Raw genomic sequence first — 21,935 nt, 5'->3', positions numbered from 1 at the left:
AGACATGGATCTGCAGAGAAGTTATTTGCAGATATTCAACAGGGTGGGTCACATTAACACAATCTAACAGTTCAGTACAACAGCACTGCAGAGATTTCATGATCATTTTTGAAACCATGTGAAGAACCTCTGTATGTTCATAGAGGCTCTGGACATATAAGTGTAGTTCACATTGGTCCTGCAGGGACCTGGATTTTGTCTGTATTGTTGCTATGTGCAGGTTTAACTTTACTTTGCCATGATGACCTGAGAGATTTTGCGTTTTTTTTCTTTTTTAGGTATTTGTAATAAAACGATTTATCACATGAAGCAATACCACAGATCACAGTATTAAACTCTGAGCATTGTACAGTGTTAAATTAGCATCGCTATCAGAGATGCTAAGTTTGGATTTGCAAAATTTTAGGCAATGCCACAAACCATAGTACACTGTTACTAATTTGCATTTATATCTCAGTCCTTCATAATATGGCGCTATTTTTGTCCTCCGTGCACAAAACAGGCTGCACTGGAATAAAAGCACCAATTTAATTGTGTCACAACAACTTAAACAGAGAACCAAGGAGAACCATGTTGTCTGTTGGTTAGTTCACAGAATCGAAGTAAAATGTATCAGATTCTAGTGAAATTTGTTCGAAAGTACAGACTGTGATCACTTCTTAACATACATAACACCAAGGCACTTTCCAGGGTAAGGCCAAAACCACACGATATTACTGAGAGAAACCCAACAGTTCCCACAATGAGCAGCACTGTGGAGGAAGAAACCTCCAACCGAAACAGACTCGACTGGTTGGGTTGAGGAGGAGAAAGAAGGAGTTTATACACATAAATCCTACCGGTGTAATCATGTTGTCAATAATAACATGATAACAAGATGTGGATACTTATGAGGATTGTGTGGCCTTGGCTGAGGGAGCTCGCAAAGTTAACCTCGAAAATAAAGAAAAACATCATGACACATTGTTTTTCAGCCCTAACTGAAGTGCTACTGTAAGTGAAGTAGCAATTTGAACTAACTTCAATTTCATCAAACTTCATTATGCTAAATAAAGAATGACCAAGCTCAACTTTTAAGCCTCAGACACCTGAAAACAGCTCAGAATAATGGAAAGTTTAAGCATCATCTGTTGATGTCGTGTGATATTTCAAAAGCTCAGAAACAAGAAGTCAAATCTGATTTGGACGTATCACTTTTAACTGGTAGTATCACTTTATTGGGTGACTGAAATGGCACGGTACAGAGCGTCAACAGCAACTTTTAAATCTTCAGCACATTCTCCAAGTGATCAGGACAGATATTTCACTCTGAGCTCAGACAGTGGAGACTCCAGTTTGGTTACCAGACACATCCCACTGCTGAAACAAGCAGGTTAGCCACTTACACAGTGCCTGTTAGATTCGGCCATAATTCATTAGCATAACCAACATAACTGGGACTGTCCTGCACAGTAACAATGAAATCAAGTCATTTAGCGTCTTCAAGATTAGATGAACAGACATTTATATCTTATCTAGTGAAGCAGAAATTGAAAGTGACACTGAAAAGTCATGAGTAAACAAAGAGATAACAGAAAAGATACTGTTAAAGTTCATTAGACGATTCCACATAGATAAGAAACAAAGACAGCACAGTGGTATAGAGAGTGGACTAGGTTCATCTCTTCACAGGCTGGATGGAGGAGGGCTGGAAGCAGGTCAGCTGCAGCTGCATGCTGCTCTTAAACTTGTTCAGCAGCTCTTCCAGTAACCTGGCACAAGAGATAAAAACACACATGAATCATTAGAAAAATGTATCTTTAAATCATGAAACAAATTCCAAAAAGTCTTTTATTAGTAACACCGACCCAGTGTGAGACTTACTTCTTATCGGCTCCACTGTGTAACTGAGGCAGAGCGTCCAAAGCCAGTTTGAAGCTGGCACTAAAGAAAAGATGCTCAGTTACAACTTTGTTCAGAAAAGGACATTTATTGACAATAAAAACCAGAACGGTTCAGTGTGTGTTTCCAGGCATGCACACTGACCTACCCACATGAACACACACACACACACACACACACACTGTGGTGCGTGCACACAGCAGAACCAGATTACTTTCACTTCCTTTCCATAACCCACCAAGTAACATAAATAGGGATTGTAGTGAGGGATGTGCGACTGCTAAGATTTATGTCTGTGACATTCACTACCATAAATCACTGGGCACATACGTGAGTTCCTGTCTGTGCCACTGTGTGTGTGTGTGTGTGTGTGTGTGTGTGTGTGTGTGTCTTGCACTTACTTGCTCTCAGAGTTTAGATATGCGCCTATGGCATCTCTCAGAGCACAGAGTTCAAGACGAGCCTGAGGATAATGCAGGGTGAAAGGGGGTGGGGGGTTTATCATTGAAAAAAAAGAAGAACATCAGAGGTGATGAAATCAAATGAACCCCATCAACTGTCAGTAGTTGGTAGCTTGAACTGAAATATGGCATTAGCAGAAATGGCTGGTAAATCCCCAACAAGTGTGGGGGGGTTGACTTATGAGTCAGGGTCTTACTATGAGTGGTCTTACTATGAGAAAATGTTCTATAATCATGTGTGTGTGTGTGCATGTCAGTGTGTACCTGCAGTGCTCCGTTTTTGCTGAAGGAGGACACACACTGCATCAGGCGACACATCTCGTCGGCAACAGACTCAACAATCTTAGACAAAACCCGAGGAACCAGATCCCTGGAGACCGTGAAGACCTGAGACGGAGAAAAGTCAGTGATGGAAGGAGGAGGTGAAGGAGGAGAAGGCAAAGATACGGTAAACAGCGTTTGGTGGAGGAGGTGTGTCGGCTGCTCGTACCTCAGCGTGCACCGTGATGATGCTGACCAAAGCTTCCTTCAGGTAGTTCCTCACACCTGAGGGAGGAAAAGCCACAACATTAATACAATCCAGATGAACTGGACGATGAGACGCCAACAGAGCTGGTCGTTGGTAGAACGCGACATAACAGAGAGTGTGTGGAGCTGCAGGTGTAAAGTGCAACACACACCAGCTGCATCACAAAGTTAAATGGTAAATGAACCGCTCTTACATAGCACGTATCTAGTCCTACTGATCACTCAAAGCTCTTTACAACACTTGCCACATTCACCCATTCATTCACACACTCATACACAGATGGATCAGCCATCAGGGGCAGTTTGGGGTTCAGTATCTTACCCAAGGACACTTCCACATGTTGGAGTAGCCGGGGATTGAACGACCGACCCTCTGATACCTCCTGATGATGCTGACAGCACACACAGGATGTATAATATGGGCAGAATAAACAGCCAAACAGCCAGGATGTGTAAATCTGTGGAGTGAATGTAATGTGAAACAGAACAGGGACGAATCCTGAGCTGCTGGTACGTGAGATTTTAGCTCTGAGAGGCCAGTAGCACACCGGATGCGTGGCAGCTACAGCTTAATTTGTGCGCACATGATAACAGGTTAGAGCGGTCACACTGCCTTCATGACATGTGTCTCACCTCACACCTGTATCGAATGATCTAGAGATTCGGCCTCCTGCCTATTTTTCGTGTGTGATGCGTCTCCCAGCAAAAATAGCCAGAGAAAAGATCTGTTGATGTCATACTGACGTCACACCAGCAACATCACACAATACTGACACCTTCCACTATAGCTGTCTCTGTCTTATGTTTTTTTAACCATTTTAGCAGCTGCTTGTGGAGACACTGACACTTTAGTGACGTTTTCTGTCAAAAATAAATCAGAAATGTGTTTATAATGAAGAGAAATCCCACATCGGAGTAAAATGCAAACTCTAGGCTATGTACAGAGATAGAGCTGCAGGAGCAGCAACGCAGGCAGTGTGTTCCTGGCATGAGGAAGATGTAACTGTGCACTTATGCACTTCGCCTTTTGCTACTTTTGTCACATGAAGAAAACATTTATTCTGATAAAGAAAAACCGTTGAATAAAGTATGATTTTGGTACTGAAATCAAAACTCCTATAGAAACATTTGACATGATACTCAGCCCTATGGGTAAGAGAGGTTTCTGTGGCCATAAAATAGAAGCACATGACCAAAAGGAGCCATCTTTCATTATTCATGATTGACAATATCTTTGGAATGGTAGTGATCCAAGGAGAAGAGAAGTAACTGCAGACTGAAGGGAAATAATGCAAAGGTTTGATACTGCAGGTATCAACAGGCAATGAAAATAATGCACATGGGTTCAGGTGGGGGCGCAGCTTTGTTTGTTTTTCATTGTAAACAATATAACGCAACCCTGCGCTGTGAGGAGGACGACCACAGTGAATGTTCTGCCGTGAAGTTTAAATCTAACATTTAGTGAACTCTAACAGTGAAACAACAGACTGAAAGTACTGAAACTGGATTTCCAATGCTTTGCAGCACCCACACACTGAACATGAGTCCCACACAAAAAGTGCAACAAGTGAAAGTATCATATCCTAGAACTGTGGTTTAGTGTCCAAAACGTTCCTCTTTCACACACAGACTCACATCGGCAGGAACAAACCAGAGCTCGGCCTGACTTTCGATCAACACGGCCTTTTGGTGATGAGCTGCTGCCCATCTGAAAACTCACTCAGAGCTCTCACACACACACTATAACACGTTGCTTCACATCCTGTGTTAAGGTAAACCACATATACGCATTTAAGTTTCACCTGGGTTTGGGGTGCATCTGGTGAGCAATAAGTCAAACTAAACTTTATGTACACACACATGTCACTGCACACCCACAGCTACACACAAAGGCTACGAGACTTTTAGGGGGACCAAAACAATGATCTTAGTGGTGTTTACAGTAAGCCATCAAAGAGCCGTACTCTACACATGACACATGTGAAACACAGCAACCCAGATCAGACCAGACACGTCACCACCTTGTCATCCCACAGGACTGGTCGGGGCTCAGTTTTTGATATTATTGGGGTCAGTTAGTGGTTGCAGTGGGTGATTTCCATTTCTTGTTTCAGCCTGACATCCCAGGTTTTTATCACTGAAGAGAGGGCACAGACCTTTTTCTCACACGCAGATTGTGCTGCACAGTACCTGTTGGCGTTTGGCAGTCTCTCCAGTCAAAGTATCCGGCGTAGATGCCGGGCTCCAGGGAGCCTGCGATCGGGTCGGCTCGTCTCTCGATGTACGCTTCAAACAGGTTTCTGTCCAGCTCCCGCACAGCTTCCATGCTCACCTGGCAGGTCAAAGGCAGGCCATGTCATGAGTATATAATATCTTCTCACTGTCACCTGTACGTCTTAGTAAGCTGTACATATTAATCTATCTTAGGGCTGGGTCATTCATCTGATTTTATCTTCCATTAGGATTTTGGCTTCCAACGATTATGAAAACCAGATGCTCAAGATTTAACGATTATTGTGCTGCATTCTCTGCATTCAAATTTCATCCCCCCCTACACCAACCATTCCCCCATCCATTTCTGCTGCTATCCCACGCCCAGATATCTTTAACTTATATCGTGTATTGTTTTCCCGTGGAATTGTATTCAACGTTCAAGAAAGTCCAAACTGCTTGGTGTTTCCAAAGTCAATGAGTAATTGTGTTCAATAATCATGATCTCAATATTGATCAAAATAATGGGGATTATGATTTTTGCCATAATCGAGCAGCCCTAATGTATCCATCATCAGAAATGCATAACCCAACTCCATGCATAGAGAAACATAGACAATATCTATGTAGCCACCACACATTCTTGCACTATTTGTGCTGCACAGTTCCTTGTAAGTGTAAAACACTTTGCCGGGCTCAGTGGCAACGATATCATGATAGAGATAAGAATATTTCACCAGTGTTGATATACACTCATGCAGATACATGATATTGGCTTCAACTGTTGATTATTTTTGACCGAGTTAGCAGCTTGGCTCTTCAGATCTTAGCGTCAGTGTTTCAGGGTTGGTTCACTTTGGTGCAGGCTGAAATGTCTCATCAGTTATTGGAAGGATTGCTTTAAACTACAGACATTCATGGTCCTCAGAGGACCGACCTCACTGACTGATGATCCCTCGACATCTCGACTTCTTCTTATTCTTCTAATTTGTCCAAAACTGCAAAACTGATGACATTTCCATCAGCCTAAGCTGTGCTGATAAGCAAATGATAGCATGCTAACACACTAAACTAAGATGGAGAACATGATAAACATTATACCAGTTTATATGTCAGTATATTAACATTAGCATGAACTCAGCACGTGCTAGTAGGACTGTAGATTCTTAATCTTGTTTTATCTTCCAGTTTACAAAATGTTAGAAAATATTAATGCTTCTCACAGCTTCGCAGGGTGATGTCTGCAAGTTGCCTGTTTGCCAAATCCCAAAGATATTTAATTAGCGAGTGACAAAAAGAAAAAAGAAAACCAGAATTACAGCCTTGTGGGAGTATGCATCTGACAATCAGTCGTGAATTGTTGTGTTATGGACAAAAACCTGTTTTGTGAGGTCGATGACCTTTAACCATCAAAATCAAATCAGTTCATTCACAAGTGAATGTTTGAAGAAATTCCCTCAAGTTGTTATTGAGATATCTTGTTCACAAGAATAGGATGGAATACATAAAAACATAATGCCCCTGGCCACAGCTGTCGTTGGTGCAGAGGCATAAAAAGCATCTAATGAAAAATGATGAAAGAAAATGCTTTGGTCTTTTTCCTCGAGTCTTTTTGCACTAACTACAATATGACTAATCAATTCATCTGAAAAATGAAATACATTGTGTCTGACTTTTATACTCTTAACTCTCTGTTTTTCAACTGTTCAGTCGTTACAATTAGTTTAGATTTTTTACTTTATAAAACAATAATAATATATGGTTGTTACTGCATCACAATATGATTCCACTCAACACAAGTAAATTATGATATTAAATTATTGCCCAGCTTTGGATGCACTTACTCCACGAGAGATGTTTTTACCTTTAACTGGATATCCAGCTGCATAAGTCCTGCATTGTAAGGACTAGTGGGACAGCTGTGTAGTACGTGCATGAAGGGGGAACTTTTATTTTTCATGTTCACAGTTATGTTAATATTTGAGGGTTAAATTCTAGACAAACCGTCGCCTGTCTCTTTCTTTCTAAATATTAACTTCACATCACCATCTTTCAAAGAATACAGTCTTCACCCATTTTTACTGGGAAACCAACCGAACACTTCTTTGCTTTGTGATTCAGCCATTAGTCATTGTGTGCAGTTGTGTGACTGTGTCTGTTTGTGTGTATGTGTGAAGAAGAGACAAGATTTGAAATGAACTAAGCTTTCAAGACAATGACCTTTACTTTTTTTTTTTTGAAGACAACACTCATATCTTTGCTCTGAAGAGAGTGAGGGACATTAGGTATCTCTCATCAGCTTTGTTGTTAATGACCACAAATTTCTCATCAGAAGTGTGAGACAGAGCTGAGGACCGTTTCCTTCAGCTTAAGTTCAGCTGTGATATGAAATGATAAAAAGAACTGCTGTGTAATACTGACCCGTGTGATCTTCTCCGTCCCTGTGAAGCCGTGTTTCTCAAAGTGATCGGCCAGGTTCAGGAAGGTGCGTCTCTCCAGGTACTGGCAGTTACTGAGGATGATGAGCAGACGCTGCTCCTACACACACACATACACACACACACACACACACACACACACACACACACATTTATACTTTTATACATTTGAGGACTCTCGGATGTTCCCTGGCCCTCACACCTTATGTCTAACTCCACCCTAACGCCAGGTCTCAACCCTCAAACAACAAATCAACACATGAGGATCAGACAAGATGTGCTCACTTTACAAACATGTCATCACTTTTCAAAGAGACCTACATTTCTAAACCTGTCCTCACTTTCCCAAAGTGTCTCCACTTATCAAACGTGCTTACTCACAGTGTCCTCCCTTTCCTAACAATTCCCTTTACTTTAGCTGTGCTTTGCAAAAAGGCCCCACTTTCCAAAATTTCCTTATCTCCTAAAATGTTGTTCTTTTCCTAAAGTGTCTTCACTTTTCAAACTTGTCCTGCACATTATCAGCAGTTTGTTTTTCACACAGAAATCAAAGACTGCAGGCCTACAGACGAGGTACAAGGCTTCAGTGGCCTGATGTGAACTCATATCTTTCTAGTAGTGGCAGTCAGTACCGTCCTAGTTGTTATGTGGTGGTTTATAGCCTGTGAACTCACACAACACTAGTATATATCATGAGCGACACCAGTTTTAACTCTGGTCAGCTGCACTCAGTCAATTCTGGTTGCCTCACCCCTGCTGCTCATATTTGGGGTTGGGGAAACCCCATCTGCACCTTGCTCCATTTCCCTTTACCAGAAGCACTCTACGCCCTGCTCTTCTTCTTCCTCCTCCTCGTCCTCCTCCTCCTCCCCTCCGCTTAACCCCCTTCACTAACATCTAAAACATGTTACAGGAAATGAGGACGTATCTGCTTCTTGTCCACAACCAGGAAACAGCCTGATAACATTTCGTGGTTTGAATAAGTGAGACATGTTTGTCTAGTTGTGTAAAGGAGAGAGCCCACGCTTTGGTGACGCTGGCAGTGGCCAGATGTGGGATTTCAGGTGTATTAACCCCAAACAGTTTAAAGGAAACAATAAATCACGCTTACAGATGTCGGACCGAAGCCCTCTAGAATGCCGGCAAACCGATCCGGAGAGGACAAGTCCACTGCGATGTTGCTGTACACACAGGAGAGATTTCAACATGATATGCATTTAAAATCAAACACACTTCAATCAAAAGATATAAGTGTATGGAAAGTCAAAGAAAAACCTACTGTGATGTGTTAATGTCTGTCTTAGTGCTCAGCTGCTCCAGGCAGTTGATGAAAACCTGAGGTGAACACGTGGATACAGCTGTCAGGCATGTTGTGAAAAACACACAACACTCATATCTTACTCTACATGATGAATTCGCTCAGTTCACAACAGATTAAGATCTTAGGCACAGTGACACAAGACCAGTCTGTGCTGCCATAATTGTGCAGGTAACAACAGTCTTGCAAGTTCATGTCATGTTACAGTTTGTATGATATAAAATAACAATATGGCTGAGTGCAATATCCAAATTGCAGGAGCTGCTATTTTTGGTGAAGGGTAAATGTGTCACTACATATCATAAATCAAGTGTTGTGGTGCTACTGAGACCTACAAATCATATTCTCCAGACATAAAGGAACATTGTTGTTGCTTGGTCCAAGCCCTATCAGAAATTACATCCTCATTTTTATTTTTTTTTCAGTGTAAATGAAATTCAAAAATTACCACTCCAACTAAAATCGCTGTTGCTTTGTACATGTGGATCGTAGAGGCAACCCCCTAGAGACTTTGGTCCTAAATTACTGAAACAGTCAGAATTTTGACACAGGCAGTTTTTGGTCTTCAAAGATATAAATTGGTCATACTATAATACTATATTATATACTATACTATCTAAGACCACTGTGAGATTTTACTGATAACGTGACACTCATGAGACAAATAAGGGATAACCCCACACAGGACAGTGTGAAGGAGCCTTTAAACAGTGGACTTAAAGCTTAAACTATGGGTCAACTGTATTTTTGGGGAGTGTATAGACTTCAGGACTTCAGGTTTAAAAATCATATGAAGGAATTTGTCATTTTGGCTGCAGGTTGAGAGATCTTACCTTCATGATGCTCACACTGAGCTCTGCAGCCTGATCCTGGACCTGGTCTAACTGCAGCACCTGAGGAGAAGATAGTAGGACCCACGTCATGCATCAGAGAAAAACTGCTTCACCTCAGGCTGTGTTTTTATTGCCATGATATATTGTGTCAGTGCTCTATTATACCTGGTTTCAGGTGTGAAAGAATAAAGTTTACTAATTTAAATTAAACATGTTAACAATGGCTATTAAATTCATCCCAAGAAGGAAGAGTATTGTGGGTGGTTTCCTTGTGTGAGTGTAACCTTCTGTCACTGTATAGCTTATACAGGTATGTTAATTGTAGGGCTGCAAGAATTAAGCTAAAATCATAGTCAAGGCAGCTTTTCTTAATGACGAGACAATTATTAATAAGTACTATGAATCTGGAGGAACTACACGGGTTTACTGCACCTCAGATTTATGACCACAGAAAAAGAAATACAGCTGTAATTGTTTGGGAAACAGATCTGATTTAACTTTCTTAATTAGTATTGTTTTGTTAACATTAATCCAGCAAGGGATGGAAAGGAAATGTGCAGCCACTGTGAACTACCCTCAGGTACTCTAACCCCTCTGTAACGGGGAGAGTTGAAGTATGAGATGTTCACAACGAATACTTGAAATCTATATAATATATATATTAAACCTGTAAAAAAAGCACTTGATGTAGAGAAGGCACTTAAAACTCCAATAAAGTTGACTGAAGACGCCAAAATAGTGTTTAAGATTGTCATAACAATTCTTCAGTAGCGATTCTCTTACATTAATCTCCCCAGTTTTGATTTCCAGAGGCTCTTTGAGTGACTGCAGCATCTGGACCACGCACTGCTCAAACTGTGACGGCTGCAAAAAAGACCAACGTCAGAATCACAGCACATTAACACGGACGATTAACATGGAGCTGCAGAAAAAATGACCCTCACAGTGACAGTGTCCTTAATGAAAAGTAAATGCTACACGGTAAAACACACAGTATATTGTTTGCTGTATTCTCCACAAAACACACGCAGTGCTATAAAAACAAACGTAAGTAAAAACCCAGTTTCTTTCCTCTTCTCGATGTAAACAAAAGAGAATGAGAAAGGCTTATGAATCTACACTTTCAGAGAAATTATTTGTGTAAATAAATAAAATAAATAAATCATTACACAAAGTGCAAAACTGATACTGAATTTAGTGCAAAATCTGTTGTGAAACTTTGCTGAAGTGTGTCTGTTATTTCTTCATTATGAAATATGAAGTCCTGCTTAATGCAATAACATCCTTACCAGGCTGGTGATGCCCTCATTGTCTACAACCCAGTCCTCTTTCTCAGCGAGCCTCTTCACATCTGAGGGTTGGGAAAAAGCACAAATATAATTACGATGTGAGAACGATTACCTGAAACTCAAGGAAAAAAATAAAAAACCTTTCTATATATGAAGTGTGATCACTTTCATTCAGGGTCATTACAAAAAAAATATAAAAACCACAACATGAAATAAAATCAAACTCTTTTCTGCCCAGACCACAATTTGATGTGAGTGTGGGGGAAAGTTCAGTGAAAACCAGTAACTCTTCTCAAAATGACCATGACTAACCACAAATGAAACCAAGCCTGTCTGGTTTTAGTCTCATAACACTTTCTCCATTACCACCCTAGAAGTTATATGAGGTTAGGGTGACAGTTGAGGACACTGACCACCAAATATTCAATGGGCGAAAAGAGATGTGTCTTAACTGTCTGCCTTGGGTGTGTACAAGGTAATGACATAGTTATAATCTCCAGTGGCTGGAACTTCAGTGTCTTTAGGAAAAATTTAAATCTTATTCTTCCTTTTAGCATCATTATATACATTATATACAGCTATAGCTCAAGTTATTTTCTGTTTTTATAGAAACAAAACAAACAAATCTGTAATTAGCTTCGTCCCATTTCTATGATACATACTAGGTGTATAAAATATGTAATATATACTGATTATTATAATGTTTTTTGCAGTTAGGAAAACAAATCCTGTACCATTTTTAACTAACAGGAAATGATACAACTCATGCACCAACGGACGCCAATCAAACTGCGATCTCAGAATGACAGTGCTTTGATACCTGAACTATTGTTCTGCAATATATTCCTAGTACCGTTTCAGCTCCATCCACAATACATTCTTTGTAGCTTTGTGCAAATGTGAACTAGCTGCAAAGTTCAACATTGTGTAACAACGAAACAACTTTTTTTCCCCCTTTTTTTGATGATGCCTGTACATATTCAACACCTGCTTAGACTTTGTTTGTATTAGGAAATTGAAGCACAGCTCTTGCTCACTTTGATAATTAAAAAAGGTGTGAATACATAGAAAAGAATTATACATACACACACGCGTGTACACACACACACACACACACTTCCCCATGGGAAGGACCATATATGTACAAAAATAAATAAATAAATAAATTGAACTGTAAAAAAAACAATTTCCAGGACAAATATTGTTGCTGTGTTTTTTACTTGGAAGAACTCTGGTGCATAATCATCAGATTATTTGCATTTTGTTCCCATTTTTCAGACACAACAAAATCTTTGGGACATAAAATCTCTGTTATTTCAAAAATAGTTGAAAACTATCTGTCCTCTTCCGTCCATTACTGACTGCTCCAGCTCACAGAGGCCCCACCCCCTCACCTTCTGTAGTGTGCAGCAGGGTCACCATGAGACAGTGAACTCTCAACTCCAGCAGCAGATCCTGGATCACCTGCAGCAAATCATTTGGGATCTCCATAGCGGACAGGGCCTCGTGACAACCCCTGGGTGGGAGACAACAGCAGCAAGTCATGAGATTGTATCGCGACCATGACGATAACCGCCTCAGAACCGCACAGTAAACTGCAGTTTAAACAATCAGTGTGACAACCTGACAGTGTGTATGATTTGTGTAAGCCAGGCTCCAGTGAGTTCGGTCTTGTTCTCCCAGCCACCATAAAGATTCAGCTCCCCCTGTGGCAGGGTGGTGGGGAGGAGAGCGCCCCGAATAAGCTTCACCAGCCGATTGGTGAGCTCCTCAATCATTTTCTATAAAACACGTAGAAAACAAAAAAACAACAGGATTAGGTGAAATTCATTTAAAAAAAAAAAAAAACAAACAAACAAAAAAAACAACTGTGGTGAGTCAGAATTTCAGAATAACACTTTTAGTATAAATAAGAGTCACAAAGCCACTTACTTTAAAGTCGTTCTGTCTCTGTCTGGCATTCTTCTTGGATTTTTCCACCTGCCCAGATTTCTCTCCGGTCTGTGGAGAGAGAAACAAGAAACACTGTTTGATATCATGTGACAACCAGAGATATGAGTCATCCTCCACAGACACAGGTACATGTAGGTGCATCATCCCTGCATGTTTTTTGTTTTTGATTAGATCAATGACTTTTACTTCTTTTTTAACATGAGAATAGCGTGGTGGTGCATCATTTCAACATTCATATCTAAAGCTACAAAAATAAAACTTTGATGCCTTTCTACAAGGCTTTTTGTTTAACACCCCATTAAACCAGTAAAACATAAAAGAAAAGATAAACATAAAAGAAAGATCGTAACTATTGTTTTGATGTTTAGTTTTAGTGCCTTTGTTACATCAAGCAAGTTTAATTCCCAGAAACTAGAAAACAGAATTGAGAAAGACCATCTGGAATAATCCAGTGATATCTTTGTATTAGGCCCCAAAAGAGAAACCCTCAAAGAAAATAATCAGTATAATTCTGTAATCTAAAGCGACAATGAAAAAAGATTTTATTCTCATTAGAGTTGATGAGTCAATGGGATTTTATTTTAACCTAAAAGGTCAGATCGGGTCGTCACGTAGCGCAGTGGGTTACGCAGGTGCCCCATATATAGAGGCTACAGTCCTCGCTGCAGCTGGCCCCCGGTTCGAGTCCCGCATCGCACAGCCCTTTACTGCGTGTCATTCCCCCTCTCTCTGCCTCCCCAATTCCTGTCTCTCTACTGTCCTGTCCATTAAAGGCACAAAAAGTCCAAAAAATTCTTTAAAAAAAAAAAAAAAGAAAGGGTCAGTTCACCAAAAATGAAAACTCAGTGGGTTCTATGGATTATTCAGAGTAAGAGGGATATTGTTTCTAGAAGGATGTGTTACTGTTGATCTTTTAAAGAACTGTCACTTTTCAACACTCTGAGAACCACAAATGAGAGTCTATTTACTTCCAATGTTTTGGAATGGAGGAAGAAATCTCAGACAGAGTTCTCAAAAACTATTTTATATACCATCTGAGGAAAGTGAAAAAGCATTAATGTGAAGTGATCATTTATGTGTTTTATACAGTACTTATTTTCTTGGCTGCGGAGGTGTTTACCTCACTAAAAAGACTTCCGTTAACATAAGAGATCCAAAGCTTCCAGAAGTTGGGCAGCTGACCGATCACCACATCTGAAAGCTTCTCCACAAACTGCACCTGCTGTGGGGTTTCAAAGCGCCAGGCTGGAACAAAGACAGACACGTATTACACAAACCCACTGACACTCAATATGTATCTATGCTGTAGTGAAAAGTGATGGGGATCTTAATGGATGGACTGGTTTAAAAATGTCAGTCTGATTCTGTAATTCAAAGACATTTAACATTTCTTAAACGTCTTATGTGCAAGACATTGAACTTCCTGGCACAGAAGGCTCCAGTTGTTTGTTTTCTGTTTGTGTGGTTACTGTATGTAAGAAGAGTCACTGCAATTTCCTTACACTCTTATACTGTGATTCCCCTAAGCATTGTACATGCACACAAACAAACACATGTACAGTGTAGAGTCTAGCTCAGACAGGGAAGCCCCTCCCAAGAAAGTGAGTGGGTGATTTTGTGAAGTCATGTGGTGCTCACTGCTGGGTCGTGGTGTTCGCAGGCTGCCCCCTCTCTTCAAAGATGCAGTGTGGCTCAGCCTGCCGAGGGCAAGTGGACGTGTATCCCCCTCCAGGTCCAGAGCTCCGACACCCACTGGCAGACATAACGAAAAGGAGACGTGAGAGGGGGCAAGAGATGAGAAATGTACTGGGGGGGGGGGAAACACATACCATATCAAATAATCAAATAAGCCATTTTCATAATTCCACATTCCTCAATAAGCTCAGCAGGCTTTCACACCAAACAATCCTCCCCGGGCCCTCTCGGCCTTTCTTTATTTGTGTTCTGATCCATCTCTGCCCCGGCCCACAGCTGAGAGAATGTCCTGTTGTTTCCAGGATGAGGAAACAGAGCTGTGGGCTTTGTGAGTGCCGGGGTGAAGTGGGTTTACGTCGGCCACACTGGGCTCAGTTACGTCTGCTCCTCAGGCGAGCACCGGAGCTCCCCTAGATGGCAACAGGGAGCTGTGCTACAGCGACAAATGAGAAAGTCCTCCTGCAACCACACACACTCTGCTTGTGAGATTAGTGCAATGAATCTGTGAGATTACTTCAGGATAACAGAAGAAAGGGGGTGAAAGTCAACAAACAAGAATGAAAGTGAAACACTGTGGTGCTGAGAGGGGATCATACTTACTACAATGAAAATGAAACAAGTTTGTGCAATGCGGCACTACACCTACATGTAGTGTGTCTAAACGGATGGCGATGGACGGCCACATTTCCAAAACATGTGTCTGACACACACAGAGAAAAGTGTACTGGTGAGTCACAGACTGAATGTGGAGTGTAAGCAAGTATTGAGAAATCCCCAAGCAGAGGAGCAATGTGGTCGCTATGGCTGTGCACACAGAGCAGCCATCCAGTCTAGAAAATGTAAGGAAATTCTCAATTGAGTCAGATTATCTGTAAACACGCAAAGCTTTTTCACATCTCTCTATCACACACACACTCACACACACACACACACACACACACACACACACACACACACACACACACACACAAATAGGCCATATGGAGCAGTGTGGTCTTTCCCTGTGATGTTTTCCTCTTTTTTTACAGGGATGAGAGCTGCTGTTGATCCAGGTGTCGGCTGAACCCCCGGAGTCCTCAGAACGCACAAGTCTATGTGTGTGTAACATTTGAGGTGTGAGTGTGCATGTACGCAGGGCTGTCCTGCGTGTTCAAACTATTAATTACAACACTGTGTTGGTTTCTTGCTGTAAGTTTTAAGGGTAAAATGTGGGAACCTTTTTGTGTTTGCCTGATAAAGACACTGACACAATGTGTGCCACCTCTGCTCACTTCCTCATCAGGTCTGAGGATTCTCTGCAGGTCAGATGGGTATCTGTTCCCCAAGGGGTCACTGACCCTGACCACACAAGCCTGCTTTCTGTCTAAATGCACACGCATAGACACACACATATTTATATATATATATATATATATATGTGTGTGTGTATGTATGTATATATGTATATATGCAGTATATACACACACAAATATACATATTATGTATATTTTATGTCCTCAAAGACCCAAAAGCTGCTATGCTTCCTTCTGCAAAACACTAGCCACCATATTTTAAAGTAAACAATGTTTTTTTAAGGCATTAGCTGCTCAGATGTGTCTGTCTGGTAACAGAAATACAGATAAAAACAGGAATGGGAAGTAAAAACAAAAAACAAAAACCAAATAAAACACCCAGAAAAACTACAAGAAAGTAAAAAAGCAACACATTGTAAAAATACCAGTTTGCCCTGCACACTTCATTTTTAAAATCAAATTTTCAGCTGTGATTTTGTATTGTTTAAATCTTTCTTTTCAATAGTTTACCCAAAATAAACTGATGATAAATAATATAAATAATCTGATGTTCCTGCATTTCACAGAAGAGAAAAATGAAACTTGAAATAATGACCCTTAAGATTATTCCGCCCAGCACTGATACATGTAAACAGCTATCTGATCAACATGCTAATTGAAGTGTAATAATTAACACGTTTCTGCTAGAGTGGTACTGACTGGCCTGAAATCACAACCGCATGTTCCCCAGTCAAACGCGTGAACACCCGAATCCCTCTAATTATTCACTGACAAATCTATTTTCCTACGAACAAAATTTCCTGCTAATTGTATTGACATTGGCAGAAGAAGCGCTGTTCAGGAAATAAGAGGACTGCAGTTTATAATTGAATTGGGCAGAGTCAGATTGCAGCACCAGGGCACGATGAGTATGTTTAGACATACGGAAGCAACTTGCACAGCTCCGCTTCCTCACAAGAAAACTCTGGTTTCAGGCTTTTGTTCCAACAAAGACGGATGGGTCTATTTCAAGTTTGAGGCAATTTATAGGGTAATTAATGGAATCATAACTTCACCGGAACGGCCTCTGGCCTCATATTCCTGACTGGGAAACACAAGAGACAGAGAAAATGACATCAGTTAGTGCAGACACGGCTGATCCATCACAGAGGGATAATCCCTGCAACGTGTGATGCTGACAAGAGCATAAAAGACGGCGTATGAATACACCGAGCTGGTGCATGTGATACGAGAAGGAAGAGGGGGCCGCCGGCAGAGGAGCTGGCTGTGAGGTACCAGTAAGGGGGATCCTGGCTGTACGAGAGGAGGGGGGAGTGGGGTCGGGGGAATGTAGTGGATGTGGTTTTATGATCGTGGCTGTACGAGGGCTGCCTGGGTGGAGGGATGTTTCAGGAGGCACGGGTTTCATACTTGGGGCGAGAGGTGAGCGGCAAAGCCTGGGGCTGGTAAATATCTACCAGGTGTGTGAGGGGAAGAGGCGGAGAGTGAGACAGCAGAGGGGACAGGAGACAGCTGTCTGCAGAAAACAAATACAGCAAATGACAGAAAGACAGAGGAGTTGGGTTCACCTTTCTGTATGTGTGTGTGAAGTCTGTCCTCAGCCGAAAAATGACAACACATTAGTATACTCTGTAGAGTTTTTGACGAGTAGTCGTGCTGTTTTGATGAGACCCTGTTTTTTTTTTTGTATTGTGCGCTTGACAAGAACCTAGCCAAAACTCCAGGAACAATTCTGAGCCTTAAAGGAGCTATTTGTAAGTTCTGCTATTGCCAAATAGTGTTAGCATTAACATCTGTTTACTTACTAGTCTTGGCAAGAGCTTCAGCCATTGTTGTGTTTATAAGACACAAGGTTAAATTACATCTACTTCTTCTGGTCGGACGGGACGCTACAGTGGCTCGGTATGAGAACGTGACGAGAAACTCTGACCATTCCAGGGCTAACTGGTTAGCATGCTAACTTCAGTAGAAGGATAGAAGTGATAGAAATAGAATCAAGAAAAGAGGGTTGCTTTCCACCTCTGGAGACAGCTGTGGGCGAGTAAAGGAATGAAGTTTGATGCTGAACTCACAAAGTTTCCTCTAGACTGGTAAGTAAACAGCTGTTAATGCTAACGTTAGCCATATAGCAAAAACAAAACGTACAAAAAGGTTCTTTAAAGTCATTTTTGATGTAGTGGACACAATCAGGATTGCAAGTCACAAGAAGACCAATGGCCAAAAAAGACTTTACCATACACAATATTGCCAATAGAAACTGCTTCAAATGGTTGAACACATTCACCAAAAATGTAAAAGTCTTGAAGAGCCATATAAGTTAATCATTTATGGGCCATTCAGTGCAAGGAGTCAGCAGGAGGTCCGGCAGCTCAGCCAGAGAAGGCCCAAATATGTGGAAGCCTGAGGAAGCCTGACAAACTTTTTTGGCGCAAATGTCTAGTGAGTCACTTTCACTGGAATGAATGGAGTGAGGTCGACCTTGGAACATAGTGTTCAGTTCTTAATAAATCCATGACCCAAACGAGGATGCATATGAACGCACACAAACATGCACGACACAATAATACACATTCCTGCCAGTGGTTAATTCCACTGATCGACAGTTGGCAGTAATAAACCATGAAACTAGCAATGTGCCAACAACAGGATAAAGGGGGAGGAGGGCTACTGACACCAATGTCAACAACAAGAACAAAAATTCAGCTTTGCAAATGTTTCATCAAGAAGCAACTGCATTAAACAGGCTGGTTATGGCACGGGAGAGTTGTGATGAGAAACACAGAATGTAAACAGAGTTGTATTTATTTATGAGAAAACTCCACAGGCTACCTTTAAAACGACCTCCATTTATATTTCATTACACGTGATCTTGTGCGGTTGTTGTGAATAATGACTCTCCTCTCTCGAGGTGGAGGTAGCGAGACGTTGTTTGTTACCATCACAGGAAAGTTTTAGCCAGCCGGTCGGGCTGAATTTACAAATCGCATGATCTCGTCAGTGGAGACTGTAACTCATGTCCTGTCTGCTGAAAAATAGTCAAGTTAGATTTCCTTTTAAATAAAAAGATGTATCATTTCTGTAACATTAACCACGTCGTTTTAGTTGATCAGATCTCAACTATAAAGGTAGTGGATTAGGAAACACTCATCAGTCTTGGTTGTAACATTCATATGGGTAATTCTGAAATACACTGACAAATTTCCTCTTTTGATTTTTAGATTTAAAGGCTTGTTATGCTCAGTAAATGTATATTCTTGCAAACCAGCAATTTTCAGAGTAGCTGGGCTGCCTGTGATTTGCATGTGATTTCAGATTCACTCCCTGCCACATGTTGCTCTGCTGAGGAATGCATATGTGGACTGAAAAGGGGCCATCCCTGACATGATAATCAACTTGATATTTAACTGTGGAGAGGCAGGGAGCAAACCAACCCCCAGATCCATCAAGCCTGAGCCCCGGAAACCACTGTTACCCTTAGCATTAGACATGTTTATGTTCCAGCTGCACTATGTGAGGCAGCCACCCACTCGCAATGTATTTGTGTGGCTGCCTTTGTGTAAGTATGGGTGTAGGAGGGAGTGTGTGTGTGTGTGTGTGTGTGTGTGTGTGTGTGTGTGTGTGTGTGTGTGTGTGTGTGTGTGTGTGTGTGTGTATGTGTGTGTGTGTGTGTGTGTTTCTGAGTGTGGTTGGCGAATTGCTGTTCTTTCCTGAGCGGACGGTTTCACATCCACATTTTTCTGCTGGCTGATTTAACAGAGGAACAGCTTAATTGGGGTTAATTGTTCCAATCCATCTGTGAAGCTGTGTGTGAGTTTGTGTGTGCAGTAACATGTCAAGCCCTGAAACCCAAACCCAAAGCCAGCGCTCCCTCACTTTCATCTTATTCATATATTCATGAAAAAATAAACACGCGGGCCTCGAGCAGAACAGGCGGGAGGTGGAGGGGGTGGTGGGTGATGACGGAGGGGGGAATGCAGGCAGAGAGCTGGTACCACGGAGAGGCAGCTGGCTCTCTCTTTCCTCAGCTACCTTCAGACTCACATGACATCCCCCAGCCCCCCTTTGATTGGAAATGCTAAATAGGGGTTTTTCACTTTGTGTGTAAAGAGAGTCAGCTCAAATGAGTGTGTGTGTGTGTGTGTGTGTGTGTTAGTCACCTCTCTGGCCACTGAGGATCTCATCTCTGCAGTTTTGCATCAGCTGCAGGATCCACTTGTGCTGAGCATAGATGCACTGCCACGCTGGGTCACCTGGAGCGTGCAGGTCAGACAGGTACCTGCACGAGCACAAAACACACAGGTGTTAATAATGTACATCCGAAGAAAAGAACAAACTCTACATCTGTTCTTGTGAAGTGCTGGCCTGCAGGATGGAGGAGAGAGCTACACACTCTTAACCCCTCTTTCTCCATCATCCATCACGATAAAAGCTACAAATCTGGTCGGGATACAGATGAGTTACATATATAGAGAGCTAAATCTCCCAGAGGTGTTCAACTGGGTCAAGATCAGGTGACTGTCAAGGTTATAGAATATTATTCACGTTTATGCTTCTAATGTTTCTCTGCTCAGTTATGCATGATTATACTTTCCCTCCCTCCATCTGTGTATGAATAGTCAATAGGAGAATAGGTGATTCAAATCAGTCCATAGAGAGGTCAGCATCCATTCTAGATGCCATAAAAGACAGAACAGAGAAGTACAGTATAAAAACAGGATGAGGCCTATTATCAAATTAACCAAGAAATCTAGAAAATGATTTTTATCATACAGTAATTCACTTTATCGGGCAAAGATTAGCTGCTTTGAAAACACTTTGAAGCCACTGTGTTGAATCTGAAACTGTCTAAATTTGGCACCCTCCAGTGGAAGCAGCATAAAACACAAAGCAATATGTACTGTACGTTGCTACTTCTTCAATAACTACATTTGAGAAAAAATGTTTGAATATTAGGTTTAAAAGCAAATACTGGTAAACATACTGTTATCTGGTGTTTTGGCACTGACTTTAAATATACAGTATTCACTGGGGTTTTAATCAGAATCAGTGAGAGACGTCTTAATGACATAACAAAATCTGCAAATAGTGGCTTCAAGTAAATGTGTAAATATAAAAGTTCAACATAGACAAACACTAAGCAAAAGAAAGAATCAAATCTAAATTAAAAAATAAACAAATTCATCACTGTGAAAATAACATTTTTAGGCAAAAGAGCAAAATGACAAAAAAGTATTTGTTGTAATTCTCGAATGGGTAAATTTTGATGCACTCAAAAACAGAGATAGACATAAAAGGCATAAAAGTAAGAAATACAGGAATTTTCGGTGCCCATGAGCCCCATTAACTGTTCACTCTCTTATCCACCGCTACCCCCACCCGTCATGATCCTTCTCCCAGACGTTTATGTCCTGGACATCACTCAGTGACCTGTGGGTTCTCTGATGAGTCATTTTGGGCTGTGGCCTCGCTCCCTCCACCGTCAACCTCTGAACCAGCCACTCGTTTGTTTCTCATTAGGTGGCATCTTTCAAAAGTTTGGGCACGCGCGCACACACACACACACACACACACACACACACACACACACACACACACACACAGGGCTCCCACCATCCATGGCAAGAGTAAACAGGAGCTGAGTGGGCGTTCAGAGCTGTGCCTAATGCAGCAGGATGAAAGATGTTGCCATGTGGTTAAGAACTGGTCTCTGTGATCCTGACAGGTCGGTCTTAACAATAATAAATCGGCAGAGACCACAAGTATGAATGGACAGGCGGATGAAGGGGGGGGGGGGAGAGAAAGGCGAGGGAGAGAGAAAAATAGAAACAGAAACGAGAGAGTGGGACAACAGAAAGCTGAGAGGGTTAGTGAGCATTTGGAGAAAAGTGAGAGGCAGACAGAAGAAAGTAGACGGAGGATGAAGTTCTGGTAAACGATGACACAGACATGACAGACAGACATCAAAGAAACCATAGGGAGTGTAATGATGGAGTATAAGAGATATGTTATGACTCTCCATTTGATGTTTATAGACTG

General features: G+C 41.5%; 1 protein-coding gene across 1 annotated transcript in view; it reads right to left on the bottom strand.

Moving 5' to 3' along the window:
* Positions 1-1,190: 1,190 nt before the first annotated feature.
* The window catches only part of exoc2 (exocyst complex component 2), a 47,111-nt gene continuing 26,366 nt past the window's right edge, over positions 1,191-21,935 (bottom strand). Inside the window, exons 11-28 of the mRNA XM_023428938.2 lie at positions 20,057-20,175; positions 14,551-14,664; positions 14,033-14,157; positions 12,892-12,960; positions 12,583-12,740; positions 12,354-12,475; positions 10,960-11,021; positions 10,454-10,534; positions 9,671-9,730; positions 8,799-8,854; positions 8,631-8,700; positions 7,503-7,619; positions 5,061-5,202; positions 2,833-2,888; positions 2,607-2,729; positions 2,283-2,344; positions 1,864-1,923; positions 1,191-1,751 (exon numbers count right to left, since the gene is read on the bottom strand). Of these exons, the coding sequence (XP_023284706.1) occupies positions 1,658-1,751; positions 1,864-1,923; positions 2,283-2,344; positions 2,607-2,729; positions 2,833-2,888; positions 5,061-5,202; positions 7,503-7,619; positions 8,631-8,700; positions 8,799-8,854; positions 9,671-9,730; positions 10,454-10,534; positions 10,960-11,021; positions 12,354-12,475; positions 12,583-12,740; positions 12,892-12,960; positions 14,033-14,157; positions 14,551-14,664; positions 20,057-20,175 (1,690 nt within the window). The 3' untranslated portion in view covers positions 1,191-1,657. The remainder of the gene's footprint in view (positions 1,752-1,863; positions 1,924-2,282; positions 2,345-2,606; positions 2,730-2,832; positions 2,889-5,060; positions 5,203-7,502; positions 7,620-8,630; positions 8,701-8,798; positions 8,855-9,670; positions 9,731-10,453; positions 10,535-10,959; positions 11,022-12,353; positions 12,476-12,582; positions 12,741-12,891; positions 12,961-14,032; positions 14,158-14,550; positions 14,665-20,056; positions 20,176-21,935) is intronic.

The sequence above is a fragment of the Seriola lalandi genome, unplaced genomic scaffold (genome assembly GCF_002814215.2).
Source record: "Seriola lalandi dorsalis isolate HSWRI2012SDOR001 ecotype SW California unplaced genomic scaffold, Sedor1 jcf7180002054885, whole genome shotgun sequence".
Lineage (NCBI taxonomy): Eukaryota > Metazoa > Chordata > Actinopteri > Carangiformes > Carangidae > Seriola > Seriola lalandi.
This window is presented reverse-complemented; position numbering and strand designations above follow the sequence as displayed.